Below are 15127 nucleotides of genomic sequence, written 5' to 3' on the forward strand. Positions count from 1 at the left end.
TTAATACATGCACCCAGAGGGCACCTTAGGAGGTGCCTCCTGAAAACCTACATGCCTCTAGTGTGCTGGTCGACTGGGGTCAACCAGTCTGCCACTAGACAGGTTTCTGACCCCTGCAGGTGACAGCCTACGCTCTCAGAGGGCAGAAACAATGACTGTTCTTGCAGAGGTGTTATCATTTCCTTCAAGCAGGATGGCCAAGTAATCAGCATATCCGGGCAGGAGGCTACAAAGGCCCTGTCGCCTTGCATATGCGACCATGGCTTTCCCAGACAGGGGAAATTCCAACCCACTGCCCTGGGCCATTTAGCACCAGGGCATGTGGGAAATTAGATATGCAGGGAACCATGGTGCACTCCTAGGTCAGTCACACTAAGGTAAGCTGCCTGATGTGCACCTCTTTAGGAAAATTCCACCATGTTGGCCATGGGAAAATGTGGAACTCTGGGACAGGGTTATGAACACTTCCCACAGGAAATCGTCAAATAGGGGGTGTAGTGACCACAAGGACATGTAGCCCACTGGCTACCACCCTTCACTCTCCTTTACGCCCCTAAATCTAGTATTTAGGGGAGCCCCTGGCTCCAGGAAGGCAGATTATATCTACCTAAGAAGGAGGACATAGAAGAGCAGCGAAAAGCCAGAACTGAGGAGCAGCAACTGGCATGGGGCCAACCCTGCTGTCCAGACAATTACACCAAAGACGACTTGTCCTGCAGCTGCTCTGCCTCCAAAAGCCAGGGAGGACTGCCAGCACTTCAAGAAGCAACCAGGATCTTCCGTAGAGTAGCAGAGCTGCTCCCCTGCACCCTGTAGAACCGCAAGGACTCTGGATCTCGAAAAATCAGAAACCGGAAATTACAACTGCACCAGTGCCCCCCAGCCTGAGTTGAAGTCGCCCAAAGGAGCCAGCGAGGTCATGAGACCCTCCAGAGAGAAACCCCAGCTTAGGTTTGCCCGGACTTGACTCCCAGTCACCGTCTGAAGATTTTTTGTGCAGGCTCCCTCAACCATGAATGTCTACCGGAGTGAAAACCTGATGCCTCAAAACACCACTACACCCAAGCCCAGCCCGAGAAGTGGACCGAAGGTGTCCCTACATGCCCAAGCATTGTGATATCTGAGCTTCCCTGTTGGTTCAGCTGGACTTATGCCCCCCAAAACCCATAGAGAGCTCAGACTTTTTTTTTTTTTACACAGTTGTTGCTTCTACAATTGAAATGTCCCATGGTAGCTGAGGGAGGTGCTTTGCTGGACAAAGTGATGACCTTCCCACCATCCATCAAAAATACAATATTTGTTTGTTGCGCCAATCTGAAATCTCCTGCTTTTCTCGTTAAACACACTGTCTAGTCTAATAACACGTCTCCTAAGATGGGAAAATGGGTCCTTGTTACTTGCTTTCTATTTCATAACAAATAATGTATCAGTACTTGGATGATAGGATTTCATTAAATTATAATATACTAATAGAACATGTGTTTATCAGCACAAAGGCAAATGTAATCTCTTTTGAGGACTGATTTCAAGCAAACTCAATTATAGAGAATAACAGATCCCAAACGAATAAGTTCTTAATTCAAACACTGAATCAAGTGGGGAAAGGGATACGAAGCCAGTCAGAACATGGAACTTGGCACTACTAAAACTGTTAAAAAAAAAAAAACAACAAAAAAAACACACCACTCTGTCAAAACCACAATCTCTACGGTAAACATATCTCCCTTAAAACTAGTTCCTCACCACTAGACCACAACTTTCAGCAACACTACATCTCATCCCACAAAAACATGCAGAAACTGCACGTCATCCCACTAGATCACACCTTTACCAAAACCACACAACACATTCTTCGCTAGATTGCACTCCAATTTATTTTTTTGTTTTGTATAGTGCTGGCTTATCGTACACCAGCCACTTTACAGCGTTAACAAGTTATCTGCAATTGAAGCCCTCTTGACACTTCTCAAAGGAGGGTGTACTTTGTGGTCAAAATAAAGTGTGGGACAATGGTGGGCACAACTGAATTCTTTAACCCCTTCAGCGCTGCGCGGATTCCCCCGCGGTGCTGAAGGGTTCGAGCGCGGGCGGGGCCATGACGGAACGGTTCCGTCATGAGCACAGCTCAACCGATGCTCATGACGGAATCGTTCCATCATGAGCATGGAAGGGGTTAACACGGACTGATGACTCGTAGAAAAAGCAAAAGGTGTCCATTTAATTTAAGGCAATGCCTACTGTACTACAAGATGATTGGCAGGATGTCAGTACTTCCATCTATTCAAACAAAACAATCAATACATCCTACTCTTTGTGGCAGAACACAACCACGTCACAAGTGGTTATGGCACCAGATGTGATACCACACAAAATCAACCAACATCATATAGCAAAATCATTTTAAAACCAGGTGTCCTTTATCTATCAATAGCGAAAATGTAAGTAGGCAATTCGGAAATTATCTATAGCCCTGAAGAGGACATTTGTCCAAGGAGCATGTATAAAGCCCAAAATATCACTGACAATAAAAATGGGACAAGGAGTTTTTTTCCCCTCAATTTGTGGAGGGTTGTAAATAATAGATTCTCTGGAGTAACTGGGCGGATATCTGTGGTGCAGTTACCACTTTAAGGTTCGTCCCCAGTTTTACATTGTTTTTGGTAGTTCAGGATTACTGCTGGTAATCCTGAACTTCAACACCAAGACACTGCACTCCAGCGCCCAAACTTGTTGAAATTGGCATCAAACTAGATAGGCCCAAAACGACATTGTCGCTAGCTAGGTTGTAGCTCATATATAGGTAAAGCCAAAGTATAGATTATACACTTTAATCTAGAATGCTTCACCTGTACCAGGTACAGACAATTCAAAAACTTTTTTTTTTTTAATAATTACAATTTTTAAAACAACGAATCTAATAGTAAAGTCTGATTTTTATTAAATATGCTGGAAATGTAACATTAGTAAGTTGAATTTACCCTGCCTGAGGGTTGTGTTATATTCAGTATATATGAACACACACACTGCAAGAGAACGTGTCACATACTTTGCTTTCAATATAATTTAGATAACCTTGATGCATAAGTGGGTCCTTCGTGCTGCTTAATCTCAGTATTACAGCAAACAAATGATGGACGGCAAACTGACAATGCAAACATTCTCCCCCAGTCAAAAGATCTGGGTTAAATCCATTGTTCTTTTGCCCACTACACCACCCCAGTTTGGACCCAGCCATATGCAAATCAGTCTTAACCCTGTGCCCCATGGGAACAGTCCAGACCGAACTGCTAGGCCAGGTCCTCCCTGGACCGGAAACAAGCATCCTGGGACCGGTTTCAGGGTATGTCACACTTCTTCAGCCAGTCTAGCTTGAATCCAGTGGCGCAGTGAGCAAGGGACCCACGTCTGGACATACCCATCCCACTTAGAGTGAAAAGTGTTACAGCAAACAAATGATGGACGGAATGCTGACAATGCAAACATTCTCCCAAGTCAAAAGATCTGGGTTAAATCCATTGTTCTTTTGCCCACTACGCCACCCCAGTTTGGACCCAGCCATATGCAAATCAGTCTTGATCCTGTGCCCCATGGAAACAGTCCAGACCGAACTGCCATGCCAGGTCCTCCCTGGACCGGAAACAAGCATCCTGGGACTGGTTTCAAAGACTGATTTGCATAAGGCTGGGCTCAAAGTGGAATGGCATGGTGAGCAAAAAAACGATGGATTTAGGCCCAGATCTCTGTACTGGGGTGAATGTATGACATTGTTCTGCATTCTGTCCATCAATTGTTGTTTTTGCGCTTAATCTCAGTAGCCCTGACCATGTTAAAGCTCTGCCATGGCTGTCATTGCTGTAGCCTGAAGTGGAGATCTCACACTGGTGGTCATGTAGAGCTAACAGCAGATCTTCACTGGAGCTTCGTGTTGATGGTCATCATGGGCAGCAGTCTGTAGGAAGCTGGCTCTGTGTATAGTATACCAAAGTAAGGTATTGTGTACACAGATCCCAGGGAGTCCCCAGAGATATAGCAGAGGCTAAATTAGGTAAGTACTAACAGCTCTTTGTGGTAGTGTGGGCGAGCAGTTAGGCTTATGCAGTGGATGTGTTAAGCATTTAGTGTATTCACTCGATCAAGACTAATGGCACACACAAGAATCCAGACCAATTAGGTAAGGATAAAAAAGGTATACTTCCGTTTTATTTTTAGACCCAAGCAGGACTTGACACAGGTAAGTGAAATATACTCTCAAATGCAAGACTTTACAAGGAAATGCAGTTGTGGTTGAATTTGCAACTGTTACAGGTTTATATTGGGCTCAAAAACAGTTTAAATAACATAGTAATTACTTTTGATATACTTTTAGATTACATGGATTACTCGAGGTGGTATGCCTAGATAGCATACCGGGGATATCACAATAAGGTAAGTAAGACTTTTGAAGCTTTGCAGTTTAGTTACTCTTTCTTTCATACAATAGTACAACTCGACAGAACATTTTTAGGAACAAAACTCATAACATTGGTTCCTGTGTGAGAAAAAGATTAACGGTTCTGAGGTAAGTAAACAACTTACAAGTGGGAGTTTGGGGGTTAGGACCAGGCTATCCAAAGGTCTAGGTAGGCACTCAAATTGCACCACAAGCAGCACTGGGGTGGCTGGGTGTAGGGGCCCAACGTTAGCCAATGGGGGTAAGGGGGCCTTCAGTCAGGTGCCACTTACGAGCAAGACACTTGGGTGTGGGAGCGAAGCTACTGGGGTTAAGTTCAGCACTGCAGGGGCCAAAAATCAGCACAGGAGTTGCACCACTAGGGGCCCAAGGACGGCCGGGTACAGTGTGCCAAGGAGACGTCGGTACCCTGTGGATTTCAATGGAGACCTTCGGTTCGGCAAAGAGGCTGCAGGCTTGGGCAGGGAGACTTCCTGAAAGCACCACTGGCTGGGGAGATAAGTTGGGTTCTTGGGGGATACCTGGACACCATTGGTTGTGACACCCAAGGCCGTGGGGCGTTGGGTTCACGGGTGTCTTTTGGTGCCGGGTCTTACCAGCAATGGCCGGGGGGACCCTTCAGCTTGAGGCTGCAGGCTTCGTCTTGAAGCTTCAGGGAGGTCAGGGATCACCAGAAGCCAGCTCAGGATAGTTGGGCAGACCTTCTCGTGGTGATGGGCCACTCGGGCCGTGGGTGTCGGGCGCAGAGTGGTGCAAAATCGTGGAGTCGCCTGGATGCGGATTCTGTGGGCGAGTCTTGAGCAAATCCGGTGCTCATGGGAGACTAAGTCTGTTAGATGAGTGCAGGGCATGTCCTCCGGGCTCTGGGGGGCTGCTGGACACACCGAGGTTCTCGCTGTAAGAAGGTTGAAGTAAGGACAGGCCAGTAGGGCGTGAGCCAAAGCAGTAGGTGTCTTCTTCAGCATGGCTCTTCAGTCCTTCTTTCTTCCTCGAATCTGAGGAGGCAAGGTTCAGGGTCGCCCCTAAATACCGAATTTAGGGGTCTTAAAAGGGGTGTGCAGGTCGGGACTAATGAGTCCCTTCCTTGGGGTGGGTACATGAGCCTCTTCCTAATTGGTTGGGTCCCCTCATCTCCAAGATGGAGGGGACTGAGATGTGTACTTCACCTTGCCTGCAAAGGTGGGCACACCTCTCCTCCTAGCTTGGTTTTTCCTCTGATTCTCCCACCCAAAGTGGGGATCAGAACTGGTGGGAGCCAATTGCTGGGGCAGCAAAAGGCAGGTGCAACTTACAAAAGTGGCAGCCCTTTGAAGCTTCCCCTCTCGTGGACCCAGCCCATCCTGGTGGAGGAGGCATGACATCTCTGCCCAAGATGAGCTTTGTTTATAGACCCAGAGCAGAGGCTCTTTACCCAGGGGTCTAGAAACCTGTCTGGTTGAGGCAAATAGCAGGCAACCATTCAGGAACCCCACCAGGGCTAGTGATTTTTCAGGAGGCATCTCTAAGATGCCCTCTGTATGCATTGTACATTAAATTCCACACTGGACAGTGTGAGTTTAATGTGCTGAGAAGTATGCTACCAAAGTTCCCAGCTTTTAGTAAAGTCATTACGGAACTGTGGAGTTCGTAACGACCAATTACCAGACCATATACTCAAAAGCTTTACTACACTTTCAATGTCCAAGAATGGACTTGGACACTGTAAGGGTACAGGGTCCATGCCACTGTACCCTCACCTGAGGGCTAGTGCAACCTACTAGAGGGTGACTTACCTAGTCCCCAGACCGCAGGTTGCAGGCATGGAACACAGGGAAGTGTGCAATGTCGACTCTTCACTTTTCCCTGCACCAAAACACGCAGCCTGCAATGGCAGTGTATAGGTGTTAAGGTACAGGGCCTCTAAGGGTGAAACTATGTGTTGCGGCCCTTAAGAGGCCTTCCCTGGTCACAGTGCCCTTGGTACCCATGGTACCTTTTACAAGGGGCTTGCCTATGGCCAGAGAGGTGCCAATTTCAGGTACAAAGGTACAGCTATGGAAAAGAACACAGGCCCTGGGAACCTGATTGGCAGGGACCCAGAGAACACCAAGTCAAATTTCATCATGTGTCAGGCAAAAAGTGGGAGGCAACAATGCAAAAAGTGGCACTTCCCCCACATGGTCTAGGCGAGAAGAGGCACATTTGTGGTCATAAGACCCCAAACTTCAGGAATTTACCTTTTTCTTCCTGGAAAGAGCTCATACTTATGCCAGCCAAGGGGCCATGACCAGAAGGGTTAGGGAGGCAACTCTTGGGGGATCAGGAACTCCAGCAGGGTTCAGGCAGGTCCAGGTGCAGCAGGTCAGATGCAGGGAGGACTCTGGAGCTTATGTCCCAGTTGCTCAAACAAGAAGTTAGCCAAATGACACTTTGAGTTACTCAGGTGAGCATGGGATGAAGGCAAGAAGGTTTGTTCTTCCTTCTCAGACAGCAAGACAGTCCTCATGCAGCAGGGCAGTCCTTTTTCAATAAGGTCCAAGAGTTCACTAGTGTTCTGATAAGAGCCTCTGGAGGTACAACATTTATACTAGGTGCCAACACTTTTGCGTGAGGAGAGCCTCCCTGTTCAACCTCTACATCTGGTTCTGGAAAGTTCTTCCCTTCCCCTGTTAACTAAACTGTCTAGGGTGACAAAAGGGTATCAGATTCTTTTTTGTGTGTAGTAGGCAAAGCCCTTTAAAATTAGGAGGGGCTGGGCACAGCCCCCTCCAGACATCCTGCCAGGATGGCCCATCCTGTACAAAACGAATCCCCCTTTGTGTTACTGTCTGGGAGCAAACCTGAAAAGCAGAGCCATTTACAGTAATGTGACCCAGGACACTGGCAGAAGGCACAAATAGTTATGACAAGAACATGCCAACTTTCTAAAAGTGGTGTTTTCATACTTGTGACTAAACATCTGACTTTACAATTAAAGAGGATTTTAAATTACAATTTGAGTGTAAACTGAATATCGCCATCTGCACCCAATCCAATGTTATTACTTATCAAATGTACTAAGGTAACCCAGTGTTAGTGGGAGGGATAGGCCTTACAAAAGTGAAAAAACAAGTACACAAATCCAACTTTTTTAGTACAAAGCACATTGCCCTGTGAGCCTTTCCAGACCACCTTGGGGGTAATTTATATGTAATAAAAAAAGAAGGTTTAAGGCCGGCAAAACACTGAGAGGCTCAGTGGCGTAGCAAGGAGTGGCGCGGGGTGTGGTCCGCCCCAGCCAGCACAAGTTTTGGGGGCAGCAGCCTCCCCCCGCTCATACCTGCCGTCTCTGGCAGCAATCGCCCCCACCCCGCTCCTCAATCAGCCGCCGAAGAGCGGCAAATGGTCAAAATCTCGCCAGCACCCCACCCTGCTCTTTAATCCGGCCGCAGCGGGGCGGAAAACACTCGGACCGCCACGGGCTGCGATAGTGCTAGCTACGCCACTGGACAGGCCCGAGACAAATTTTAAAAGGCTACTTTAGTGGGTAGCACAAGGAGGGCTGCAGGCCAGCTAATATAATTTAATTTACAGGCCCTGGGTACATGTAGTACCATTTTCTAGGGACTCGAAAGTAAATTAAATGTGCCTAGTAGGTGTAAGTCAATTGTACCATGTTTGAGAGAGAAAGCACAAGCACGTTAGCACTGGTAAGCAGTGCTTAAGTGCACAGAGTACTAAAATCAACCAATATAAATCTAGCAAAACAAAATGAACTGAAGGCAAAATGTTTGAGCCAATCCACACCAAGGAAGGCAGGTCTAACAAGGCATCATGTGTAATATGGCCCTATTTGGTTATCTCGGTGTTCTGGTGACATTTACAAACCACTTGGCCTTTGGACTCATGATTTATGATGTCTCCAGAACCCCTTGATTTAGCTAGCAACTGATGTTTGCTGCTGATGCTTAGAGGTTCTGGCGGTTAAAGAAAAGGCTTTGAGAGGTGCTTGGCAATCTTATTCTGTGGTCCTAAAGCTCGAATAGGAGAGATTTAATGAAAATGGGCAGCAGATATTATAAAAAAAATAAAGGCACAAGGGAGGCAAGAAGAAAGCATCCTTTGAGGAGGAATTGGGCCAGTGCTGCTACTTGTGAGAAGTAGTGAGGCTCACATTGAGTAAACCGTGAAGCAACCTCTTGCTACTGCAAGATGGAGTGAGAAAACCTACAGAAGAGAGAAAAAAATAAGGTACAGCAATGATGCAGAATGAGTGGGACAAGTGAAAACGTGGCAGAAAGATATAAAAGAATTTAGAACGAAAAGTAAAGTAAATACAAGAAGTGTCAGATCAGAGGGAAGGACGAAGAGGTCAGCTAGGTGGTGTTAAAGAAAGCGTGTAAAAGGGAAAAACAGGTGCGTGCAAAAAGAAACAAAGAAAAGGATAAGTCACACGGGTACTGAAGTGTGAAATGAGAAAGCAAGAAAAGTGAGAAAGAGGGGATGAGTGGGGTGAAAGTTTAATAGTACCAGCACAATTGATGAAAAGGTGCAGTAGAAGGAATCAGGCAGTTCTTGTAGGCACCAAGCAGAATTCAGAATCATAGCAGTGATAGAACATACCCACTTTAAGGAAGGTTTTAAGCTCCAGGGGCCGGATGGGCTGCTTGTCTGCCCGGCCATAGCTTTCAGCGATGCTCTCCACCTCTACCTTTGGGCATTTGAAGAGCTCGTAGGTGCCATCGCTGTTCTGCACAAAGCTGCGTGTGATTTCCAAAGGCATCTGGAGCAGTGCAGGAAAAAGCAAAGAGATTATGAATGGATATCAGAAGGGGAGCAGAGTGCATAGAGAAAATGAAGAGAACAGAAAAGGTTGAGGATGGAGGGACAATGATAATTCATATGAGAGAGTAGCATCATAACAAAAGAAAATATTGCAGCAGGAACAAAAACTTGCAGACAAAAACTATAGGGATAGCCCAATAAGCCTATTAAGTTACAGAACTGAAATCATTACAAATCATAAGAAGCGGCACAATTTAAAATCTTCCTTCAGAACTGGTCACTTTCTGAACTCACAATATTTATTTAATTTTGGATCAGTAAGGGAATCATACATTCTGGTTCCAAATGCCTCTCTGAGATAAAATATCTGGACTAGAAATTTAAATTTTTTCATTGATGTTCTTTATGGAATGAGGCAAAGACGAACACCGAAAATTAAAAAATAATTAAAAGCTTTGACACTTTACAGTACTAAACAGTGAGTTGGGAGATGTTTCTTTAGGTAGTCCGATAAAATAACAAGCATTTGCAATGCAATCGGTTTCGCCTTTGGGACCTTTTATGTATTTAGCTATGCAGCTCATTAGCCTGGGTGCTGAAACATCTACTGTTCTTTAACCTGGAGGGAAAGTAAGCACCAAACTGTGCGACATGCTGGGTATGGGAACACATGGAGAGAAATATTGCCTTTTAGCGGGAAATGGTATAGTCCAAAGCTCTGTTTTTAATATTAAATCAGGGCCTTCGGTGGTCATATCACTGAAAATACAAGATTTGAAAAAAAAGATTATGGTATACGGGTGCTTGTGGAAGACAATTTGTATGGGCTGGAATTTAGATAATGCTAAAGTGATTCTGGTATTTTACAGACCTATGCTGGTCGTTTTCTAGCAAGACAGTTGAATAGAGGCAGATGAACAGAAAACAAAGTCCGTAAGCGGAAGCAGACAAGTCCTAGGGCTGACCTCCAGAGCCCACAAAGTACATACACATATAAGTATATAATAAGTATATACAAGAGGTCTCAAATGCTTGACCTAAAAAGGGTGCTGAAGGAAGTTGGCTCTGTATATGTTATTGCCACTAGGTGGTAGTACCGTGCACAGAGTCCAGGGGTTCCCCAAAAGTGTACAGGGCTCAATGTAAAACCCAAAGTGCTCTATGAGTGGTAGTGTAGGCGAGCAGCCTTAGGCCTAACAAAGAGGAGTGTAAGACATGTATTGCACAACAATGATCAATAATGGACACACGATTCAAGGAGTAAATCCAGAGCAATTTTAGAAAATTATACTTTGTTTGCATTTCATGTTAAGACTAAGATCTTCGTAATAAGGTAAGTGTGTTTTTAATTTAAAATACTTTTACCTTTGAAAAATCAACACTGAAATTTTTTAACATAGTCTAATGTTATCCTCTGGGGAAAACAATATTACGGTTAAACAGGCAAGTACTGCACTGTCAATTCCAGTCTTCTGAGCCAAAAGTCAGCAAGGGTGAGGGGTCAGCTGAGACCCAAAACTGCACCACCAACGGCACAGGGGTGGCCGGGTGCAGAAGTCATAATCAGAGTTCGACTCAAAGCTTTCCAATGGAGACAAGGGTGCCTAAAGCCACGCTGCTTGTAGGTAAGTAGATCAGTTGCAGGGGCAAAGCTTTAGCTGTTCGGTTAACCATTGCACAAAGCAGCCCCCAAACATACACCACTAGTGGCGCAGGGGAGGCCGGGTGCAGAGTGCAATTTTGACATCGGGCATCCAATGTTTACAATATGAATTCTTCTTTTGGCAAAGAGGCTGCAAGCGTAGCACTGGAGGTTGCAGGAGGAAAACCAGCGACAGCAGAGGTAAGTAAAGATGTAGGGGGTCGTAGGAGCATCATTGGCTCAGCTCACCAAGGACCAGGGGCTTCAGGTGCAGGGGTGCCTTTCAACCTCTGAGTCTTCTTTCGGGAGACGGTCAGGGGGAGCCTCTCGATTCACACTGCAGGCGCCGTCGTAGAGGTCAGTAGCGGTCAGCCAACACTGGACACGAGGTCAGAATCGCAGGGGAGACTTCACTGCGCAGGTGAGCCACTCAGACTGTGGGCGTTGCGTGAAACGTAGGCAAGAGGTGCGGATCCTCCTGGATCCGGAGTTATTGGAGTAGTTTTCTTCTGAACAGGTCCACTCTCCACAGGAGATTGGAGTATTTTTCAAAAGCAGCAGTCCTCCCAGCGTTTCCGAGGTCACTGGATGCAAAACAGGTCGCCGGTTCGCGGAAGCTGGTGAAAGGCTGGTAGGGCTGGGCCAAGGAAGTCGTTGTCTTCAGTCTTCTTAGGTCGTCGCAGACCTAGTTTCTAGGTCTGGGGGGAGCCACCTAAATACTAGATTCAGGGGTGTTTTAGGGGAGTACCAGGTAGGGCCAATGGGCACCTTACCTGGGGTGACTACACCGTCTATTATGCCTGTGAGAAAGTGGCTCTGTATATACTGTTCCCAAATAGGTACAGTGTGTACAGAGCCCACAGTCCCCAGAGGTTTGGCTGTGGTTAAAGTTGGATATAATCTTACTCTATAAGGTGGTAGTTTGGTTGAGCAGTAAGGCAGTATCAGAGGACAGTGTAAAGCATTTGTTGTACACACTCAGTCAGCAAATGGGCTCACACCCATCAAGAACTGAACTCTAGGCCAATGGTGTGTATAAAAAAATATATATGGTCGTTTTATTTTAGAACCAACAATAGGTATCAAAATATACTTTCTTAGAATGAGAGGCTTTAGTTAAATACTTTTGCAATATGCAATTGACTTTTGCAGGTAATAGTAACAGGTTGTTGCAATAAGCAACACAATTTCAAACACAATAATACATTGAGCTCAATGTGAATTTTAAGTTATTTGCAATAGATTACTTTCAGGATTACTTTTCTAATTCCAGGACTGGATCCTTGATTCAGTCCTGGGACAGGTCTTGGAAACAAGTGAGTAAATTCGTTTTAGTTACTGTGGTGATTTTTAGGCAATATTTAGCTATTTTAAAAGTTGAGACTTCGAAGAAACTTCATAGAAAAACAGTCAATGATTCCCTATGGGAGAAAATTCAAGTTACAGGTAAAGTATGTTCTCGTTACTTTTGTAATCCAGGGCTGGGCTCCTAGGCTCAGTACTGGGACCTCTATCTAAAACAGGTAAGTAATCACGTTTTCACAGTTTGTACAATTTTTAAAGAATATTTGTAGTTTACAAAAATCAACACTTAGAAGAAATTTCACAGAAAAACAGTCAATGATTTCCTATGGAAGAAAATTGGGTCAGTGGTAAGTACGGTTGTGAGTACTTTTGAGGGTCAGTGCTGGGCACCAAGATTCAGCACTGGGATCTCTCCTAATAGCAGGTGAGTATTTCCGTTTGTTACTCGGATGATTTTAGGTGAATATTTTAAGTTTTAGACACTCCACACTTAGAAGAAATTTCAGAAGAAACCAGTCAATGTTACCCTATGGAAGAAAATTGGGTTATCGGCTTTTGGGTAAGTACTCGACTGGCAGAGTCAAGGTTCTGGGCACAGACTCTGGTGTCTCCCAGGGTCAGGTTGGTACAGTTGTTACACCTTCAGCGGCACTGGGGCGGCCGGGTGCAGAGTGAGTTAGGCCCAATGTTATCCTATAGGAGGCAGGGGGGCCTTGGTTGGTGGCTGCTAACTAGCAGGCCACGCGGCTGTGGGAGCTGGGCTCCTGGTCACTTGCTCAGGGCAAATGGGGAAGTAGGTAGGAGTAGAGGTTACACTGCCAGGGCCACTCAGGCGGCTGGGTGCAGGGTGCTTTTGAGCCTTTGGGAATTCAATGGATTTCAATGGGAAAGCTCCAGGTTGAACAAAGGCTGCAAGCTCGGGGACGAAGATTCTTCAGGTGCCACCACCACTTCGAGAGGTAAGTTTGGTAGTTGGAAGATAGGTAGGTACCCAGGGGTCGGGCACAGGGGGCCGCAGGGCGCCGGGTGCAGGGGTGCCTTTTGGTGTCGGGACATCTTACCCTCTGTTGATTGCGGTTGGGGGGGGGGGGGTCCCTGGTTCTAAGGCTGCAGGCGCCGTCAGGAGCGTCTAGGTGAGTCCTTGGGTGCTGGATTCGGGGTCACAGTCGCCGGGGTGGGGGGCGTCCTCGGGATCTTTGTCCACTCCGGCACAGGCCAGGCTTGGCGGGTGCAGAGTGTGCAGGGTTCGCGGTTCCAGGCTGGTGCCAGGGGTTAGAAACTTGCTTTGAGCAGAGCCACTGCTCATGGGAGTCCCGGATGCTCAGAGTCACAAGGTAGCCAGGTCCTCCGGGGTTTGTGAGGTTGCTGGCCACAAGAGGTGCCGGGATTTAGCAGGAGCAGGTTCGAGGGTCGACAGGCCGGTAGGGCTGGGTCCAAAGCAGTTGGTGTCTTCCTCTTCTTAGCAGCTGCACGGCAGGTCTTCTTTCTTCTTGCTCTTTGCTTTTTCGGAATCTGTAGAAGGAAGGTTCAGGGTGCCTCTAAATACTAGATTTAGGGGCGTTACAGGTAGGTAAAGGGCAGGGACCAACGGGTCCCTGCCCTGGGGTGGGGACACCCCCTATCCTGCCACTCTCCGGTGGGAGGGGGGCAGTAGCCTAGTCCTGATTGGGCAGGGCCTCCCATCTTCAAGATGGGGAGCGCCCGGAGATGTGCTTCACCTCGCCTCTCCCACCTGAGGGGTGGGGTTGGCAGGCTGGCACATCCACTGTCCTTACTTGGGGTTTCCGGCCAGTCTTCCCACCAGAGTGGGGGTCAGAACCGGTGGGGGCCAGTTTGTTGGGGACAGCAAGTGGCCTGAAGAAGCTCACAGAGGCGGCATGCCTTTGAAGCTTCCCCCTGCCCATCCTGGGGGAGGAGACCTAGCACCTCGCCCAGGATGTGCATTGTTGCAGGCCCAGCAGAGCGGGGGCTCTCCACCCAGGGGTCCACCAACATGTCTGCTGTGGGGCAGCCTAGGCAGCCTCCCAGGCCAGACGTGGATTTTAGGTTAGTTTTAAGGGGGCATCTCTAAGTAGTGCTTTGTACATTAAATCCCACACTGGCATCAGTGTTGCCATTATGGTGCTGTGGAGTTTGTGTTTGACGAGCTCTCAGCACCATATACTCTTAAATGGCAACACTGCACTTCTAGTGCCCAGGAACGGACCTGGGTACTGTAGGGGCACAGGGCTCATGCTCCTGTGCCCACACCACTGGCATAGGGCACACAGCTAGAGGGGTGGCTGATGTATGCCAGGGCAGTGTAGATTGTGGGCATGGCACACAGGGATGTGTGCCATGTCGATTCTTTGTTTTGCCTTGTACCCAGACACTCAGCCTGCGAGGGCAGTGTGGTTGTGTTAGGGTACAGGGCCTCTAAGGGGGGCACAATAAGTGCTGCAGCCCTTAGAGGCCTTCCTTGGTCACAATGACGTGGGTACCTAGGGTACCATTTACCAGGGGCTGACATGTGGCCAGGGTTTGCCAATTTGGGGTTTTAGGGAAGGAACATAGGCCCTGCGCACCTGATTGGCAGGAGTCCAGGGCACACTCAGTCAAAGTACATTCAGCAATTCAGCAAAAAGTGGGGGCATACCATGCAAGAAAGATGGCACTTTCTCACAATGCCACCCTTCTGTGGGGGGAAGGCGGGCATAGACCAAGCCCTGATTTGAGGGTCCTCACCCATCTTCATGCTGGCGGGGACTGAAAGATGTGTTTAATCTCGCCTCTTGGCAGAGATGGGCACACCTCCCATTCTTCTCAAGTTTTCCCACAGATTTTCCCACCCTAAGTGGGGGTGTAAACCAGGGGCTGCTTTCTGCTGGTAGCAGCAGAGGCTGGTGATTCGCATTACAAAGGCAGCAGGCCTCTGAAGCTCGCCTCTTTGAGTACTGGCCCATCCTGGGGGAGGAGGCATGACACCTCTGCCCAAGATGTGCATGGTT

General features: G+C 47.3%; 1 protein-coding gene across 2 annotated transcripts in view; it reads right to left on the minus strand.

Annotated features, from left to right (window-relative positions):
• C11H2orf42 (chromosome 11 C2orf42 homolog) overlaps positions 1-15127 on the minus strand; it is a 287883-nt gene that overhangs the window by 2751 nt on the left and 270005 nt on the right. The window contains exon 7 of one of the 2 annotated variants that reach the window (XM_085636210.1): positions 9032-9191. In XM_085636210.1, coding sequence (XP_085492336.1) covers positions 9032-9191 — 160 coding nt within the window. The remainder of the gene's footprint in view (positions 1-9031; positions 9192-15127) is intronic. The other variant, XM_085636211.1, reaches the window with a different exon arrangement.

This window comes from Triturus cristatus, chromosome 11 (genome assembly GCF_964204655.1).
Source record: "Triturus cristatus chromosome 11, aTriCri1.1, whole genome shotgun sequence".
Classification (NCBI taxonomy): Eukaryota; Metazoa; Chordata; class Amphibia; order Caudata; family Salamandridae; genus Triturus; species Triturus cristatus.